General features: G+C 42.1%; 2 protein-coding genes across 5 annotated transcripts; both read left to right on the plus strand.

The window, feature by feature from the left end:
- Window positions 1–1,629: 1,629 nt before the first annotated feature.
- snx13 (sorting nexin 13) lies at window positions 1,630–13,407 on the plus strand. Of its 4 annotated transcripts, none has more exons than XM_079232008.1 (22): window positions 1,630–1,719; window positions 3,835–3,956; window positions 4,099–4,217; window positions 5,046–5,150; window positions 5,239–5,327; window positions 5,643–5,726; window positions 5,883–6,021; window positions 6,696–6,784; window positions 6,977–7,076; window positions 7,569–7,762; window positions 7,880–7,984; window positions 8,144–8,314; window positions 8,478–8,547; window positions 9,227–9,411; window positions 9,533–9,640; window positions 9,755–9,865; window positions 10,023–10,184; window positions 10,570–10,641; window positions 10,757–10,902; window positions 11,095–11,163; window positions 11,245–11,357; window positions 12,738–13,407. In XM_079232008.1, exons 1-22 carry the CDS (start codon window positions 1,642–1,644, stop codon window positions 12,971–12,973), a joined length of 2,667 nt encoding a protein of 888 aa, XP_079088134.1. In that variant the 5' UTR covers window positions 1,630–1,641; the 3' UTR covers window positions 12,974–13,407. The 4 variants fall into 4 exon arrangements, with proteins under 4 accessions (XP_079088134.1, XP_079088132.1, XP_079088135.1 ...); XM_079232006.1 differs by having other exon boundaries at window positions 9,227–9,405; XM_079232009.1 differs by having other exon boundaries at window positions 9,263–9,411.
- A 3,625-nt stretch (window positions 13,408–17,032) lies between these two features.
- Window positions 17,033–19,995, plus strand: btd (biotinidase; the record flags this gene model as incomplete). Its single annotated transcript, XM_079232063.1, has 6 exons — window positions 17,033–17,272; window positions 17,944–18,093; window positions 18,428–18,576; window positions 18,686–18,863; window positions 18,963–19,562; window positions 19,634–19,995. 6 exons carry the CDS (start codon window positions 17,033–17,035, stop codon window positions 19,904–19,906), a joined length of 1,590 nt encoding a protein of 529 aa, XP_079088189.1. The 3' UTR covers window positions 19,907–19,995.
- Between the last annotated feature and the right edge of the window lie 657 nt (window positions 19,996–20,652).

The following is a 20,652-nucleotide window of genomic DNA, read 5'->3' on the forward strand; positions in this document are numbered from 1 at the left end:
TGATGAATCACACTTATTTTGCCCAGGATAATTGTGACATGAAATGTTTATACTGCCCAATGACTAATATTTATATCAATATTTGGGAGTAAACTTTGAAACAATTGGAGCTGCTAGAGCTGGATTGGCTAAACTATGGCTCGCTGGCCAACTGCGACCTGCTGCTCGTTTTTAAATGGCCCACAGTGAATTTGAAAAAAAAAAAATACACTAGAATATGGCTTTAGCATATATCTAATAAATGCATTATGTATGTTGCACATTCTTTTTTGATGTTGCCTAATTTATTGACATTTTGTTTGACAGAAAATGTATTTTCTATGGAACTGGTCTAGAAACTCCTTGCAGTGTAACTAGTTAAAAACTATGCATTTATATTGTTTAACTTGTGACTCCTTATATTTGTCTGTATTTTGCCACCACTGTACTATCTGAACTAATGTGGAGAACTGGGACACAGAGCTGCTAGATGGAAACTAGAGCTTGGTTTCCTGCATTGACAATAACAGGAAAATCATAGGATGTCTCACACGAGTGTACACGCACTCACACACACACACACACACACACGGTCTATGCCTAATTCTTTCTAACAATGCATGTCTTTTTTTTTAAATAATCCTTTCCTGTGCCGACGTCTAAAGTGTAGAATGGTATTTTTATCTACGCATGACGTCCTCGTGCGGTGCTTTCGTCTAATCATCGGACTTGCTCCTGATTTATTGTTACTTTTCCTTCATAGTGGGCGGTCAAGCCGTCACACCGTTTTATGAGGGAACTTGATCATGGGTGATTGATTTTATGTGGGGATTTTTGTATAAGAGAAGACTTTAAATTGTAGGTTTGTTTACTGTGTACAGTAAAGTAATACCAGACCCAAATAGAATGGTTGGTTGTAAACAAAAGTTCATGCTGTAAAATACTAATGAATTAGATATATTTGGCGTGTAATCTTAGTCTGTTTATTAAAAGATCTGCCATTAAGTCAGTGATGGAAGTGATTGATCAGGCGTTACTGAGGTCTGAGTCTTTCTTCTGACCAACTGTTATGATCTCCAGACTGGTTTAAAGTATAAACTGAAGTGCACAGAGGGTATTTATTGCATGTTTTTGTGTGTTTCAGGCCAGTCTGTCCATCTGGGGATGGGGGGGTCTTGGAGTCGTGCTGTTCCTTGTCACCTTTGGACCCTTTGCCATATTCTACCTGGCTTTTTATATATTCTGCTTCATTGGAGGGTGAGCAGGAAGACAACTAAGCCATCCACCATGTCTTTACAGAGGCATGCTCTCTCACATTAACCACAACACCTGATGGATAGTTTTTAGCTGATCTCTCACTTCTGTTTTCCAGGGGCTTTGCGGTCACTCTGCTTTATGGAAAGATCAACTCAGAGAGACACCTGGAAAAGTGCGAGCAATCTTACTTGCCACCTACACAAATTGGTATACTGAAGGTAAAAGCACGCTTAAGCACACATGTATTTTGACCTCGCCTGCACACATGTATTTTGACCTCGCCTACACAAACTAATTAATTAGTTGTCAAACAAGTTCCTGTGTTTATGAAATCAGCGTACCATGTAGATCACTAAAGTCTTCATTGGTTGTCTCTCTTTCTGTCTCCTTTAGACATTGGATGAGATGAAGCTGGAGATGAAGCCCATCAAAATTGACAGGAGACTGACTGGATCCAGTTTCATCGATGAACCACTACAACAGGTGTGTGTGCGTGTTTTTGTGATATGTATGTGACTTACTGTGCATTTGGCCCCTGTGTCTAAGCTTTACCAGCAACACGATTGCACCTCTGACAATCAGAATGGTCAAGCATTGAGATTAAGATATCACACATGACCAATGTTCTCTGTGTTAATAATCAGTTTTATACTTATATGTTTATCTTGCCCCTTGTATGGTATCCTCAGCTCAGTTGCCAGTTTATTAGGTACACTTCACTAAAACTATTGCATTTTAATACAATACGTCTGCAATGGGGGGGGGGCGGCGGAGGCGCGGCCGGGATTACATTTCACCCAGATACAACAGATACGTTCTGATTGGCTATTCGTGTAGCACATTTCTTTTTATTGATTGGCAGGGGATTCGGGGGAGACGTGCTTGATTCCTCCATGGTGAGGGCAGCGCGACCAGGTCATGTTTGCGCGCTGCGGCACATTAAATAGCCTAGAGTTTTTTTTCAGCGTGAGAAATACGATGTGTGGCGGGAGGGCGTGACTTAAGACCGAAATGCGTGACAGTCACGCTCAATGCGTGACACTTGAGAGCCCTGGGTATCGTTTGGGTTTTTTCCGATAGCGGTGCTAAACCGATACTTTTTAAAACGATACCGGTGCCTGAACCGATACTTTTTTATTGCCAAGGAAATTCCTTTTCTTAAAATTGAACAATATATTAACTGTTTAAAGTATACTTTACATATAAATAAATAAATACATACAACACACTTGTCTTCAAACTACAGCTTCAAACCTTTTAATTTCAAACTATAAACAATATATTTAAAAAAAAAAAAAAGAACAGACACAAGCATCAGGTGGCCTGATTGGGACCGTGTGCAACAGAACTCAGACACTGTTGGATCCTAAAACTGCTGCTTTACTGGACTACACGTCATCATTAATATCAACTGGGAGAGATTTGAAAAAAGCCCTAAAGCCCAAAAGCCTCAACATTCCTTGACTCAACACTGAATCAATTTCAGCTCTGCTTCTATAATTGTATTACTTGTCATCTTCACACTTGTGGGCGTCTTTTAAAATCAATTAGTTACTTCCCAATGAGTAGTGAACCACACACTAGCCTGACCACCTCAAAGTCCAAAAGAAATACATTTTAATTTGTATTAATTTAATAGTTAATAAACAACTTTAGTTTTTATTTATTGATTATATTTAATAACAATTTCTACAAAACAATATTTAAATGCATTGAAGATTACTTAAATCATGTCAGCAGTTGATGCCGTACTTATGTGGCCTTCTAAAATCTTATCAGACATATTGTCCAGAAAGAAAACTGATGAACGTTCCTCACAGAAAGTGGAACTGAAAGTGTCCGTACTGTTGCACTGTCAGTGTTGCACCAACACTCTTTTAATTTTTTTCCCTGCTGGTAATTTACTATTTTTTTTTTTAGCTCAACACAGTCATAAATAGACCGTCTTCTAAATGATGGTGAGGCAAGATGAGCTTACTCGCTTTTGTCTGGTAGTCACAGTTTTTCTTTCCGCCCTATCCTGAGGTTAAAGCACAACATAAAGCAGCGTGGCCGGCAGAGTAAAGTGCCGACGGTGCAGTTTGTGATGGTCAGATGACACTAACGGCCCTACTACGGTGCTTCTGTTCTCCCTTCCTCCCTGGGAATGCACACTAATCATTTCAGCAGCAAGTGAACCTTGAGATCTTGAACGTGCGTTGTGCTCTCTGCAAGACATTTATGGTCTTGATTTTTCTGGTACATTCTCTTTTGTCTCGCACAAAAAATACCATCACAACAAAATCCTCTCTCCCTCTGCAGTTTATATAGTAGCACAGTAGACAGTTACATTGATTCATGTGTGTGCTTGATTTAATAATACTACTCGGCTGTATTTGTACTGTATGCAACAGCACAACAAAATGATTGATTCTCCAAGGTTTCCTAGACCATAATAGTCCAGTAATCTGTTCTCTGGGTGTTAATGCTAGACACTGACAATGAAGAGATTTAATTTACCAATCTCTCTTGCACTCCAGGCTCCACCCATCTCAGCTCATTGGGTTGTTGTTTTGACTAGATGTGTTTTCTATTTCCCCCCTCCATATTTCTTTGTAGGTGATCCAGTTTGCTCTGAGAGATTACATCCAGTACTGGTACTACACTCTGAGCGAGGATGAGTCCTTTTTATTGGAGATCAGACAGACGCTGCAGAATGCCCTCGTCCAGTTTTCTACACGGTACAAGAAAAGCCTTGTCTGTCTGAATATTGAGTGTTTTATACAAACCAAATATTTTTTATGTTGTGTTTTTTTAACTTTCTACATTATTTCTGTGTGTGTTTTTTTTTTTTATTATTATTTTTTTTTTTTTCTCTCAAAGGTCCAAAGAGGTGGACTGGCAGCCTTACTTTACCACTCGCCTGGTGGACGACTTTGCCACCCATTTGCGTGTCTTTAGAAAAGCCCAGGATCGCCTTGCTGACAGAGAGGACAAGCAAAGTAAGCAAACTCATTCATACACACCTGCTTCCTCACTCTCAGTAGTCATAATTAGTATGTTTGGCTTGTCTCCTGAGTTGATTCTGTCTTTTGACAATGTTTGTGATGATGTATTTTGATCCTAAAGCGTTACCTTTAATTCTTGAGACTGCTTTTCTTACATTCCTCCATGGTGAACGGATAATCAAAGAATAGAGAAAAGTATTGTTTAATTGAAGTAAATGTTTTAACAAAAGTAAAACGTTGTGCAGAATAATCCAAGTTTCATTCCTCCAGTTGTGCTCACGGCTGTATTTAAAACACTTCTGCATAAACAGTCTCATGCTTGTGCAGGCTGGACGAGTATCTGTTTTAGTCTGTTTTATCTTAATAAAAGCATGTGTTTGGGTAGAAGCATTCAACCGACTTGGATTTTATTTATATATATATATATATATATATATATATATATATATATATATATATATATATATATATATATATATATATATATATATACTGCAAGAGTTGTGTGATAGTTTGTAAAAGAATGTTTTGTCATACTTTAGCTGTTACTAATTTTGGCTTCCATTTACCTTTTCACTGTTTTTTAACTTTTCTTAAGAAATTATGTAAAATCGAGAAAATGACCTCCGACCCCAGAGGGTTAATGATCTAATTTAAGGTAACACGGGTGATTAATTGATATACGAATGGTAATTCTCTGCACTACATTATACGATTTGGTTATAATTGTGCTGCACAAAAATTCTTCCATAAAGTTCTGATGAAGTCAGATGCTGAAAATTAAGGCATTAATGGTGATAATGACAAGTGATGTTTGAACAGGGGATATAACAGAGGAGCTGGTGGACTCCTTCTTTGAGGCCGAGGTGGAGATGGAAAGAAAGATTTGTCGAGATGTAGTATGCACTTCGCACACAGATGAAGAAGGTAAACACACTTTTGTAATTTACCTTTCAGTGTTGCTGTTTATTGCTAGCAAAAACTAAACGTGTGCGTGTGCGTGCGCATGTGGCAGGTTTTCTTCGGGACTTGTGTGAGTTGCTTCTGTATCTGTTACTACCTCCTGGAGATTTCCACAACAAGAACATGAGATACTTCCTCAGGGTGAGTGCACACAAACAAACACAAAATCTCCCTTCCACGTACAGTCTGTCAAACGATCACAACACACGTGACTTCATTGCTCTTAGATGCGAATACGAGGCGCAAAGTTGTGCACTCAGTCACACAATATGTCGTATGTTGTTCATTTTTAATTCTTGAGCCGCCGGCCAAATGCAATACACTTTGGCTGCCAGCGAGCCAACAAAAGGCTCCTGAATAAACTACACTGCCCTACCAGACCATGTGATGGCATGTTTGTAGTGTAGACTATCAAGATTGAACCTTAAAAAATGCACTGTGATGGTTTTTTTTAAGGAGGTGCTGGCACGTGGTGTGCTACTTCCTCTGATCAACCAGCTTAGCGACCCAGACTACATCAACCAGTTTGTCATCTGGATGGTGAGAGTTGACACTCATCCATACTTCCTCCCTGTTAGCCATTACTAACTGACATTTTGTGCAAAAAGTAACAACCAAGAAAGCAAATTAAATGGGTCAGAAACTGCATTGGTTATGTATGTTGTGTATATAAAAATTGATGTGATTTTTGTATAGATCCAGGACTCCAGCTGTAACTATGAAGCCTTCATGAACATCCTGAAGCTCACAGACAAGCCTGCTGAGCTGGAGGCTGTCAAGGACAAGGTGCTCGAAGAGCTGCAGTACCTCCGCTCTCTGGACACTGCCGGAGATGGTGGGCACTCACTTTTTCTCAATGCCATACAGACGCGTACACACATGAAACTAAAGCATGGATATGGTCCAGAGTATCGGTTCCAGAAGTTGTCCGGAGTGGCCCTTTCACATGTATAGCACACAACAGGAGATTGTCCGCATCAGATGCGTTCTCCCTTACTGGAAACACTGTGTAGAGCGTGCATGGGGCAGGACATGACCCCAAAACACTGCGATCACTTAGCTGGTTCATAACATAGTCTTTTGCCGTTCCTTTAATTTGTCTGACTGTTTCAGCGTCGGCGCTTACGGACTGAAGTTCCCTGTTAGACATTTTCGGTGGCGTCTTGGTATAGATTTCCCCTCTTCTTGCCGCAATAGAAACATCATCAACACCCTCACTGTGAATTCTCCAGACAGTTGGCGGCTCCAATCACACATTTGCTCAAACGGATATTTCACAGACTTTGCAATAGGCAGCTGGCAGGGTAAGTCTGTTTTTAATGTCCGCTTCAAATGATTCGGACATTTGCGTTCGCACATACAGCTCCTCTGGGTAATGTCCATATAATGTCTGGGTTGCAGTGCACGTGTGAAAGGTGCTTCATTTGCCTGAGAGTAGGAAGACATAAATGTAAATAAATGCATTGCTTTCATCTCCTCCCTCTATGTCTCTGTTTCTCTGTCCTTTAGACATCAATGTGATCAAGAACCAGATTAACAGTCTTCTGTTTGTGAAGAAGGTGTGTGAGACCAGGATCCAGAGACTACACTCTGGCAAGGTGAGAGACTTATACTGGAGGATCCCGTAAAAACATACATCACTTATTGTTAGTGTGATGGTAAAAGGCCCAGCTGCGATAGCGCAAAGTCAGTTTGTTGGTTAATATTTGTCTTTTGGAGTTGGAGAAAAAGTTTGACCTTTCCTGGTTTGTGTATCAGCCTTTATGTATCTTTGTCCCTGTGTTGTGTAGGAGGTCGATGCCTTGAAGCTGGCAGCCAACTTTGGCAAGCTGTGTGTTATCCCACTGGATCACATTCTCATCCACAACATTGCCCTGCAGTTCTTCATGGGTAATTCTGCAAATGCATCATCACACAAACCACAGATGCTAAATGTCACTGTAGTTCTCCCAAGACCTTAATCCTGAACATTTCTGTTAATCATCTTTATAATCCATAACTTGTTCCATTTCTCTATAATTTATAGCCCAAACCTATCTTGTTAGGAGCACTCGTTTTCAGTCCCAAATGACCTCGTCAGAGACTTTAAAAGGTCACTCCACTTTACAGATCAGATTACGATACAGTGTGTGTTTATGTGTGCAAACTAGAAGTCAAAGCCAAGTTGTGTCAGAACTGGTGTGGAAAATGAGCAAGAGCCAACAACTTGGACATTATGTCCGTCATTCCATCATATATCTTATTATCCAAGTTAACTAAGAGTTGCAGCAGCAGAATAAGCAGCCACAACTATGCATGCATGTCCTTACTCCTTACTATGCATGCATGTGCAACCAAAGTGCGATGACAGACAGACACCAACTCTTGTGTCCTTTGATCCAGACTTCATGCAGGCAGCGGGGGCCCAGGCGGAGCTGTTCTTCTGGCTCACTGTGGAGGGCTACAGGGTGACGGCGCAGCAGCAGCTGGAGGCCATGCAGAGCTGGCAGACAGATGGCAAGAAGCAGCCCAGCGCCACCAAGGGGCTGCTGAAGGCCGCTGCACTGGGTGTCTTCGAACAATACCTCTCAGACAAGGTGGGAGGGATCGAATGAGTGTTTCAAGTCAAGTCATTTCAGCAGTAAAGAAGATTAACACTAAAATATGTTTCCTTTCCTGTAATTTTAACCTTTCATGGTTTTCTTCATGGACAGGCGTCTCCCAGGGTGCAGGTGGACGAAGCATCTGTAACAACACTAGGGGAGAAGCTACAGAAAGACGACCCCACGCCAGAGATATTTGATGAAATCCAGAGAAATGTACAAAATCTTTTCTATCTGTGTATGAGGGACTTTATGAATCATACCAATATCAAAGCTTTTAGTGTTTTTCTGTACACTATATTTTATTTAATGTTTTTAATTTTGTATGTACTATCTTGCCCCTGTTGACAATTTTTTCACACGTATTTATCCCAGGTGTATGAGATGATGCTACGTGATGAGCGCTACTACCCCTCCTTCAAGCAGAGTCCTCTCTATGTCCGCATGCTAGCAGAGTTGGACATGTTGAAAGAGCCGAGCTACCGGGGGTCCGATGACGGCGACGGAGAATCCTTCAATGGCTCTCCCACAGGAAGCATAAACTTAGTAAGTCTTCTTCACTTCCTGATGCAGGGCTCAGAAAATTCCTGATATGGAGATGTGCCTGGCATCGTTTTTGTCACCCATCAGACACAGTGAAGCAGCTCTGCATTGTGTTATTGTTGGCAAACTACATAGTTAAATGATGACTTGCTTCTTGTAATTTCAGTCTTTGGACGACTTGTCCAACTCCTGCCATGATGAAACTATGCACCTTCATGCCTTCATCTCTGACACAGGTGTGCACACACACACACACACACACACACACACACACACACACACACACACACACACACACACACACACAGTTTTATACACTCATTTTGTGAGCATTATTGCCAACAGTCTAAAAGTGTAAGGCGGTATGTTTAAATCACTCAGGAGCTTTTTGCTTGATGCTCACAAGGGTTAACAAGCAGGGCTGCGAATGCAACTTTTAAGAGTTTATGCTCGATTCTGGCAACTTGTGTCCAGAATCTAGCATAAACTATTTGACTTTCACTTGGTGTTTGGGTGTTGTAACTATTTATGTTGAGAATCTGGGAATTTGCTGTGTATATATTTATATATACAGTATATGTTAGTCCCTCCTTGCATGTTTTTTTCTTTTACTTTTCATCTCCTAGCTCCATTCATTATGTCTGCTTTGTCACTTCATACTGTTCCAGTATTCTTTATTTCTTTCGTTTTTATCACCTTCACTGTTTTTCTGTTCTTCCTTTTTCCTTCCTCCTCCCCCTTCCTCACCTTTCCTGTCATTCTGTCACATTTCCACACCCTTTGCTCTGCATTCTTTCTCTTGCTTGCTCGTCCCTCCACATGCACATTCTTTTTTTATTTTCCCTTTTTTTTCCGCTTTCATTCACCCCCCTCGTCTTCCATTCCCATTTTGGATGTATTTTCCGGGCGCCGTAGCTGACGCTTGTCTCCCCGGCTTCTGGGGTGCTGCAGGGGTGTGCAACGACCACGGTAAGACCTACGCGCTGTACGCCATCACCGTGTTCAGACGCAGCCATGACGGCAGTGAGGACTGCTGGAAGACCTATCGCCGCTACTCTGACTTCCACGATTTCCATATGAGGATCACTGAACAGGTGTGTGTGAGAAATGGTGTATGTGTACTAGTTGTCAGCAACATTTCTATCCCAGAAGAAAGTGTAAGATTAGGGTTAAAGCGTGGAGCAACATCTCCTTCTGAGTGCTGAATATATTCTGTTTTAGTTTGAGAACATGGGGTCGATCCTCAAGCTGCCAGGGAAAAAGACCTTCAACAACATGGACAGAGACTTCTTGGAGAAAAGGAAAAAAGACCTCAATGCGTACCTACAGGTAACTGTTTCATATCTTAGTGTTGACTTGTCAAATTATGAATGGCTTTGTTGTCTCGCATCACTTTGTTGAGTGTATATCAGTAACCTTTGTTTGTGTGTGTGTGTGTACCAGTTGCTGCTAAACCCAGAGATGGTGAAGGCCTGTCCAACGCTGATTCCTTATGTATATGACTTCCTAGAGAACAAAGCCTACAGCAAGGGCAAGGGAGAGTTCGCACGCAAGGTTACCACTTTTTCTATTTAAATAATTGTTTCAGTTTTATTTATTTACTACAAAATAACTGCAGAATTAGAATATATAGTCAAGATTTATACTCACATTTATTTAATCACACTGATTACACTGAAAAATCTTCTTTTTGTTTGTATTCCCCTATCAGATAGACACATTTGTAAATCCTCTGAGGAGTTCGATGAGAAATGTGTCCAACGCGGTGAAGGGCCTGCCAGACAGTCTGGCTGAAGGCATGACCAAAGTCTCTGACAACATGGGCCGCATGTCAGAAAGACTGGGCCAGGACATTAAACAGTCCATACTCAAGGTAACGCCATCACATGGAGCAAGTACTTTGCATCCTAGTAAAGGAAGGCAAAGCGAATAACTGATTAAAAGTTTGATATGGTTTGTTAGCTTTTTGATTTAACAACATTGAACCAAAAAACAAAACATCTACAAACATGTTTTACATGGATATAGTGAAGTCAATTTAATCACTACCTTTTACGTTCAGTGTTAGACCTCGGCACACTGAGGCTCACTCGGAACCCAGACTCTGATTTAGTAGTAGTAGCACTGAGGAACAGTTCTTTCACCTGCTCAGTGGAGCCTGTGGGACTCCTCTAAATCTTCTGTGTGATGGCTGACATTCTTCAAATATATTGATCCTTTTTTTTTTTTTTTTTTTTTTTTTTTTTTATTATATACAGGTGCCTCCACTCCTCCCCAAGTCTGACATCGACCCTGAACACTGTCGGGTTTCTGCTCAGCTTGATGACAACGTGAGTCAGTGGGCATGATGGGGGCTGCGTGTTTGTTTTCTTCCTCTCTTTAATTTCCTTGTTTTAAAAATAAATTAATTTAAATGGTCATTATTATGTTTATCTGTGTGTCTAGGTGGATGATAACATCCCACTGAGGGTAATGCTGCTTCTGATGGACGAAGTATTTGACCTCAAGGAGAAAAACCAGTGGCTGCGCAGGAACATAAAGAATCTGCTGCAGCAGCTCATCAGGGCCACGTATGGAGACACCATCAACAGGTCAGACTGAAATAAGTAAACAGGCCGAAGGAAATGTTATATATTTTTTTAATATATATAGAGCAGACTAGTAAGGTTTTATTTATGTATATAATCTTCTACATAATATAGACAATCTCTCGTCTGTGCAAAATGAAGGGAAATTAATTGGCGTCACGTAGAACACAACCTGAATCATCTGTCCTTTTGTAGAAAAATTGTGGACCATGTGGACTACTTGACCTCACCTGAGCAGGTTGCAGACTACGTCAAGAAGTTCAGGTAACCCTTCCCGTTTTCTTTGAAATAACTGATAGGTCAGAAGAATAATGAATGACCCTCAGTGGCTCTGGCTCCATATAGGGATTCCTACTGGCCCAACGGTATTCTGGCTGAGACGCCACCCCGCCGGGACAAGAGCATCCGCATGAGGACACGAATAGCTGCCAAGACCAGTCTGCTGGGCATCATGCCAGGTGCATGCACACACGCACATGCGCGCGCACGCACATGCGCGCGCGCACACACACACACACACACACACACACACACACACACACACACACACACTTGATCTAGTTACATTGCCTTTCATTTAGCTGACGCTTAGTGCATTCAACCATGAGTACAAACTCGGAACAACAAGAATCAAGAAAGTACGATTTGTGCTACTAAAGTGCTACTTTCTTTATTCAAGGTATAGTTGAAAAAAAAAAAACACATTTAGGAACTTGGGAACAAATTTAACAGATTAATCTCATGATTTTTCTGTGATTAACTGCGATTAATCGCATTATAATTAATGAAAAACTAGTGTATTGCACGCTTTTATTTAAAAATAATGTTATCAGAACAATATAACGGGCATTCTCGGAGCAACAGGAAGGTAACAACAATATATAAATCAGTTTTCTTTTTTTTTCTGAACAGGTACCAGAATAAATATTTTATTTTATCAGGGAACAGCATAAACAGTCTGTTCAGTAGTAAGGGTCCCTCCCTGTTAGAGGGACAAGCGACTCCTTCTTTTGTCCATGTTCAAACAGTAACGTTAAAAAAAACGTGTATAGTTCGCCGTTTAACGGCTAAAGCTACAGTCTTTAAAGACCATCTGTTGGAGAGGTACGCTACAAACTGTAACTCCTAACTGTGGTGACAGCGATGTCCTGTAGTCTCAGTGAGAGCAACAGGTGGTGCACGTTGTAACGCCGTCACTTGTGTGGTGCGCTCCGTTTCATACAACTTGTGTATTCTCCTGACAATGGAGCGCCTGGAGGCTCATACGCGCCGTCATTCGTTGCGATTCTAAGGCTGCTGGTGGTTGCTTCAATGCTGTGTAACGTTAAGCCCCTCCCAATGCAACAAAAAAAAAATACATGCAGTTAGCACATGATAAATAATTGTCGGCATTGCCGTTGATTGCTGCGTTGACACATTTATAACGCGTAAACGTGCCCATTGAGGGGCTAGAACAGCAAACAGTCGTGACTTTGTTGAGTGTTTAGCTCGCAGTGACGAAGCTACAAGCCGATTGGCAGAAGCTGAGCAGAGTGAACAAGCTTGGGGTCATCACCCAGACCCAATTGTGACTCATCTACTGAAACCTATTGTTGGAAAACACTTCAGATCAAGCACTATCGAAAGGGGTGTATCTGAGCCTCACAGAACTGGATATGGATACACAGAAGGCAAATCATATCTGTGTTCATTTGTTTTCCATCTGTCCTTTTCACCTTTCCTTTTGTAAAAGATTTGGTAGTTTGTTTGCTCTCTTCCTGGTTCCTTATTTTCATTTCCTGCTGCCTCCTTGAGTGTTTGTGCTCACGCCTGACTGTATTCTTCTCTCCCGACTTCAGATGAGATGAAGCACATCATCGGAGCGGACACCACGAGGAAAGGCATCCTCCGCGTCTTCGACATGTTTCAGTACCAACCCATGAACCGTCGGCTAGTCTACGTTTTCCTGGAGGGCTTCTTGGAGACGATGTTTCCTCAGTACAAATTCCCCGAGCTCTTTGTCAAACTGCACTCCCGGTCGCCACGCATCCACCGATATGGCCAGAAACTCAAATCCTCCTCCCTCAAGAGGTGACAGGAGACGGCAGAGGCAACCGGACATGGGCCGACTAGAAACACACAGACTTGAGAGCTAAGAGTGAGAGTGGGGGGGGGGGGGCTTGACGTGAACGTTGAGGTATGCGTGTGATTTCTGCCCTTACACTACCCTCACACACTCTTTTCAGTGAAAACACTCCAATTACTGATGATTTCTGTCAAGACAGAATTGAAGGACGAACAACAGACACTCTGCCCTCCTCTCTCACACACACATGCGCAAACACAAATCCTGTAATTTGCACCAAGACTGGACATGGCAGTCTTATCTTTTAGTTTAGATATTTTCCTCCTCCTTTTTGGACTTTTTAGTTGTGTTTAGCTTTATCCTGGGCCAGTCAATGCTGCTTTCTCCTGGTCCAGAGAGCAGACCACAAATACTGTCTTGTTTTTAAACTGCAGGAGTAGATGGCGTAGACCCACACCTTGCCTTACCTTCCCGCTTCTGTCTTTTGGCCGGTTCCCTCGACCATCTCAGTGATCTGGCCACTCAGCTGTAGTCAAACTTACCCTCATGCTGTAGACATTTCTCTACAAAGGCTGCACACTTTATTTATTTTTTTGTTCATAGCAACCAAATATGTCAATAGCACTGGGTTAAAAAGGCGCTGTTTTTAAAATGTGACTGAACAAATGGGTCGAAAGAGATGATTTAGATTTGTATAGTCTGCATCTTTTCCAGCCTCAATGCCTCTCTTGAGAAGGAAGTTGTTGTTTTTTCTTTCCAAAGTGTAACATCTAATGTACCACCCATGATCCTCAAAGAATAGATCCACATCCCCTTTAATGCTACTGTCATAACCTGTGACAACCAAAGCTCATGCTGTTCCATATGTGTGTGTGTGTGTGTGTGTGCGCGCACGCTCTGGTTTGGTGTTGGGATAATCTGAACACTATTGTTCTTCATATCCTTAATCGTGTGAGGAAGGAGAATGCAAAGTTGACCTTTAATGACCTAAAAGGTAAGGCTGTGAGGAGAAACAGCTGTGGGAGGCTCGGCTCTGGCTGTCCAAGCGCACGATCAAAGAATGTACTCTCTGGTCTAGTGTGTTTGGCTCATGTAGAATTGTGTGTGAACGGTCGCGTGCGAGTGTACGTTTAGCACAAAGATGCAGTCTTCTTCAGTCAGAAAGTGTGCCAGTGTGAGCTAGTGAACCAGCCTTAAAACTATATACAGTATATACTGACCAAGAGACTCGCTAGAGGTAGCTCCCCTTCACTCGACTGAACGTTACAAGGAAATCAAGAGATATGGAGGTATATCCACTTTTATTCAGAGAAAATGTCTTTTCATTTTGTGCAATATTTGTTTTTCTTTAATGCATGTGCATTTTGAATCATTATATACTTAAACAAGTAATTCATATTGTTTTAATAGTAGGAAACATGAAAGAAGCTTCCCAAGAAATGTCTTCTCATCCCAACAACTTAACATTCCGTTGTTGTAAAAGTACAATGTTTATTTTACAGACTTGTTTTATAAGTCTGAGTTTTTTCTGTTTTGTTTTTTGGTGTTTGGGGGGTATTTTACACCCCTCGACCGCTCGTACAGAATCGTGTTTTGGGCATCAGTCGGGCAGTGGCGGGGGGGGTTTCTGTGTAGCAGCCGGATGATTAGCTCATTGGGCTATAGCTAGTTCAGAGGCGCCTCAGACAACGGCTTCTTTTTAACTCATAAGTGGCGTTTTATGCATTGAAGCCTGTTCTGTTGAGTGTGAACAGATCTGTGTTATTAACTGACAGCTGGAGGGACCCATGTCCTGTCATGAGCACTTACCGTAGCAACTGTGGGACGGCCACGGGCCGGACAGAGCCCCGTTCCGCTGCAGTCGTTGGATGGGGCTCCCTCATCTGCTTCGATTGATTTGCTTGCACTGAGCAGCCCTCGTGGACTCCGATTGGCTGAATAGGAGGACATGAACTGGAGCCTCGCTTACTGGGAGGTGAATATTTTGTTCCCACGGTGGAGGAGGTGTCACTTCTAACTTTCTGCACATCTCTCCATACAGGAAGGCCTGTCTTTTTTGTTTTTTAACCCCAGTATTTATGAATCTATGATTATGAAAAATTGTGCATATCTGTGTACAGTATGTGTTAATAGTGTGCCTAAATGTACTGTCAACTCTATTTTCATATTTTTCTTTAACCTAAAAAAAAAAACAATCAGATTGTCATGATCATTTATGCGACTGAAAATGACTTTAGGGTGTTTTTTTGCATCATGCTTATCAAACTCTTCCTTGTGAGCTGTTGTGCTCAGATCAGTATAACACTAATAAAAGGTAACTCAAACTAACGGACCCTCGGGGCGATGCTGGTGTCAATACGTTTGTTTGTGATTCGTATAGATTTGAAGGTTCTGCGCTGAATGAAGCGCTCCTGATGTGGCTGAGGTTTCCATAGCAGCTAAAAGAGCTCATATTAGACCACTACCTGCTATCAGATCGTCTCCTTGCTGTCTGTCTAGTTTAGATGTTTGCTCTTGAAAAACGAGTCAGTTTGAAGCTCTGAGCCGAAATGGAGAAATTGGTTAATAAATACCTTTTGAAGGACTTGAAGCAAATGTCCCAACTTCCATGATGCATTCCCCTTAATGTAGTTATTCTTAGAGCTTTGTTTAGCATGCTTCAAATTCTAATAACTCAATAAAGTGTGAAATGTTATTTTGTTCTATTGACATACTCAGTAATGATTCTAAAAGTAGGTTTTTGCTTATTGGTATGGATAAAATTGTTCTTGCATTAAACTGTCAGAATTAACATCAATGATGACCGATATAAAATTGCCTTTTTTGATTAAATACATGTTTTAATTCAACCAATCAGTAACTTCCAATATAGTCGCACCCTTGGTCAACCCTATACACACTTCTTTAACTGGGTGTCATATTGTCCATGAACGTCTCAGCAGTTCACGTCGGAGCCTGTTTGAAGGTTCGTGCTCATGAGTTCCGTCACGTCTTCCTCTGCGCTTTTCCTACCGGATCTGCGACGATGACGAGTCCCCACGCAGCCAAACCTGACAGATACAATACGGTGCGTTACTTCAAAAGACGACAATCGACGCCATAACTCTAAAGTTAAGAGAAACGTCGTTGGGTCACTCACAAGCAGCAAAGGTGATCTGCGCCACTGTGCCCATGGAGGTCGGGCCGCCTTGTCGCATCACTCTCCGAGCTGCGTTGTACACATACGCGGCAGAAAAGATCAATCCGCCGCCGGAGAGGACCCGACAGCTCCAGCAGCTCCTAAACTTCTGACTGGTGTTTGACACGAGGGTGTCTCCTCCTGCTGCCGGTGCATCTGGGGCTGTTGACATTGTACTACAGGGCAAGTGTTAATGCGAATATACTTCCTGGTCAAGCGCGTACGGTGACGTCAGAAAGCATGAGAGAAAATAAAAACATTAGTCCGTTTCTCGAGATGAGCCTCGTATGTTTAAACCATTCGTTGACTTTAAGTACAAAGTCACGACCTGAAAATGTTTTCTCAGGTCCTGGAGAAAGCATCAGATTTGTAAAGAAGTTCCGGGTTATGTTAGTGTGTCCTGTCGTGGGTTTTTCAAAATAAAGGATTGTATAGATAATTTAGTACTTCAATCCTTTTTTTTCGCTACAGCATTTCTACATACAAGTAAAGTAATATTAAAGTGCACATTATGTACAACGAATATAATACTATAAAATGAACTATCTAAACAATAGTGCAAATATGTAACCAAACAAACAACAGAAAACAATATTTTTATGCTATAGTTGAATAATTGATTTGGAGGTGATTTATTATAAAGTCTTATTGCAGTGGGCAGGAATGATGTCCTGTATCTGTCCTGTATTTTCTTTTGTTTTTTATTTGTTTGTGACAGTTTTTCTCGCCGCTAGGTTGCAAATACTTTTCTGGGATCACTTCATGCAGGACAGGTGGATATGTGTTTAAAAATACAGACATAGAACTGCTGCACACACTACGATCGTGTGGATCAAGATGTACAGTAAAGACAAAAACGGTGTAACTCGTGCGTCTGGATAACATCATCCATGTCTCTCGGGGAAGAAACAATGTTTTTGCTGGTGGTCGTTTTTCTCAGTTTCTCTCTGACGTCGTCAGTCGGTCAGACTGAGCCCGTCGTGGACTCCTGGTACGTCGCCGCTGTGTACGAGCACAACGTGGTCCTGAACCCGGAGCCCCGGAGCCCCGCGTCCCGACCCGCTGCCCTGCAGCACATGCAGAGGAACCTGAACATCTACGAGGAGCAGGCGGCCCGAGCCGCTCAGCAGGTCTGTCTGCTCACGAGGGAGTTACATGTTTACTGTTTCTGTCAAAGAAACCTTTTTGCTTATTGTTCACTTCATACATAACACTTATGTTTATCCAGCATCCATATCATTGAAGATTGAAAGTAAGGCTAAATTAACTCAAAGTCAAACTTTACAATTGTTCCTGAGTCTGACAATATAACATTAATACTAATGTATTCATTTTTACTGTAGGTCTTTAGACCCTTGAATTAAAGCCTTAGGTGTCATTGCCATTTGCACCAAGACTGGACATGACAGTCTTTTCTTTTAGTTTAGATATTTTCCTCCTCCTTTATATAATTATATAATACACACACACACACACACACACACACACACACACACACACACACACACACACACACACACACACACACACACACACACACAATTACTTTTACTAATATTTCAGTTACCTGAGGCCATTAAGTGAAACAGAATTGAAGTTGCCCCATCAGCTGAAAATAAATCCCTCATATTAGACAGACGACCACTCAGTGGTATTTCAGTTTCTGTGTGGTCTGTGAAATTATTAAAAAGCACAATCAGTAAAATATGAAATAAGAATTAAGTCAGTCATCAGGAGAGGTTGTATTTCTCTGTATGCTGACTACAGTAATTAAGCGCTATACTCTGCCCTCATCTCCCAGGATGCCCAGATCCTGGTGTTTCCAGAAGATGGTCTTCAGGGTTTTAACTTCAGCCGTTCGTCCATCTCTGGCTACCTAGAAAACATTCCTGACCCCCAGCAGGAGAGCTGGAACCCCTGCACACAACCAGACAAATACAACAACACTGAGGTGCACGATCACACATTCAGATTTGATGTTATTTTGTAATGTAAACATAATTACGTAAACACAGGTTTAAACATAATTGTGCATGTGCAAACACACGTTTATCATCCATCATCTTGTTTACACATTTACAGTCATGGGACTAAACTAAATGATGAGGAAAACCCAGAACGTGTTGGACTGATTTATTCCTTATCGTATACGACGCTAACATTATTATTGAACAGGCATTCTGACATGATACACGTACATGAAGACAACACTAGCCTGCTCAGGCCTTCACTCGTGCAACGCCAGTCTGTTAATATGATCACCTTTGAGTGTGGTTGTGTTTCAGGTTCTCCAGCGTTTGAGCTGCATGGCCCGTCGTTACGACCTCTACTTGGTGGCCAACATGGCCGACCTGCAGCCCTGCCCCCTGAAGACTGCCCCCTCCTCCTGTCCATCGGATGGACGATGGCAGTTCAACACCAACGTGGTTTTCAGGTACAATACAGACATTGAAATAGAAGTAGTTTAGTTGAAGTCCAGCAAGTGGACCGGTGCATAATTCCCTCGTCTATGGGAACTGTTTACAGAATGTTCTTTCGTCCAGGTCAGATGGCCTGCTGGTGGCGCGCTACCATAAACACAACCTCTACTTTGAGGAGGCCTTCGACACACCGCCACAACCTGAGATCATAACGTTCGATACACCGTTTGCCGGGAAATTTGGTCTCATCACTTGCTTTGACATCCTGTTCCACACGCCCACAGTTACCCTGTTGGAGAAGGTAGAACAATAGCCACTCAAAACTCTTTACCCAAATCTACATTCCTGTGATCTGTCTTCTCTTTTTCTCACATCCTCCTCTCCTTGGACCCCTTTCTAGAATGTTCGTCAGTTGATCTTCCCCGCAGCCTGGATGAACCAGCTCCCTCTGCTGGACACGATCCAGTTCCAGCGGGCTTTAAGCTTAGGTGCCAATATCACCCTGCTAGCGGCCAACATTCGTAATGACCGGCTGATCATGACAGGAAGTGGTATCTACACCCCGACTTCTGCCACGTACCACCACGCCCAGAAAGGAGACCCCGAAGAGGGCAGGCTGCTGGTAGCCAGGGTGCCAGTCTTAGACCCAATGTTTGTGGGGCAGAGCGTGCTCACGGAGGAGGAGGTAGTTAGGGGTGAGTCCACATCATCTACAGCTACAGACTCTGGATACTGTCACAAAGAGAGCTGTTTGGATTCTGCTCCTACTGAAACTGCTTCTTCAGTTCTTCCCTCCTCCACCACCTTCATCTCATCCATGATGTACGACTCATTCACATTCGTCCTCCTAAACGAGACGGAGGGCGAAGTGAACGTGTGTAATGGCACCTTTTGCTGTCACCTGCAGTACCAGCGGCTACCACCGGGTAGCAGTAAAGAGGTCTACGCATTGGGAGCATTTGCGGGAACACACACAGTAAACGGACGTTACGCCTTGCAGGTAAGAAAGAAGAATTTTGGCTGTATTACTGCGTCATGATGCTCTTGTCACATTTGTCATATGTGTTGCAGGTTTGTGCACTAGTACGCTGTGCAGGGTTGGACGTCAGTTCTTGTGGACAGATAGTGGAAGAGGCAGAGTCGAAAATGGACTTCATGTTAGAGGGGAGATTTGGGACCAGATATGTGTATCCATCAGTTTTGGTGAACAAGTTCGTTCTGGAGCAGCCAGAGCGTCTGGAAACCGCCGCAGATGGCAGAGTGACCATGAAACACTCAAATATGACAGATGGGCTGGTCACTGCCTGTCTGTACGGACGAATGTATCACCTGGACAATGAATGAACTGATGCCAGGAGAAAAACATCAAAGAAATAAATAAAAAAAGATCTTCTGACCAAGACCGGTAATGACAACTCAGCTGTTGAACATTTGTCTTCTGTCAGATACAAACTGCTATTAATCAAAAACAAATCCCTTTATTTGTTCATTACTTAATCTTTACAAACATCACCAGTAGCGTTTATCCTCTGCCTGAAAGTTGCTTTTTCTTTAAAAAGAAAAAGTCAATATTTATCAATTTCTCTCTCTCTCTCTCGCTACACACACACACACACACACACACACACACACACACACACACACACACACACACACACACACACACAGTGTCAGCCACGTTCCCCAGTCTCCTGTACAGTACACAGTTATTGAGCAGTTACAGCATTGCAAGTTAAAAGTTCCTTAAGCAGCTAATTCGGGTCATCTATCAAATGACTCCTGGACCAATCAAAAAGTAAATGGGTCTGACAGTCGCCTGCTGTCCTGATCAGTTCCCATGGACTCAATCTCCACTTGGAATACATTTATAGGATTAAATGAATAAATATGAAGTTGAATAAAAACTCAAGTACAGTAGGGAAAACAGTAATCAATCGCCTGGTCCCATAATATTGTCCTCTGTTTTTTTCTTTAGACAATCGTGCCAAAAAAGGTCCTTTGAGCGTCTCTCCAGTAAACGCTCTTCTAGTGTTAATTGAAGGAAAAACTGTGAAAAGGCTTAAAACTACTCCAAAAAGTATCAGCAAAGA

Source organism: Taurulus bubalis (assembly GCF_910589615.1).
Source record: "Taurulus bubalis genome assembly, chromosome: 16".
NCBI classification, from domain to species: Eukaryota; Metazoa; Chordata; class Actinopteri; order Perciformes; family Cottidae; genus Taurulus; species Taurulus bubalis.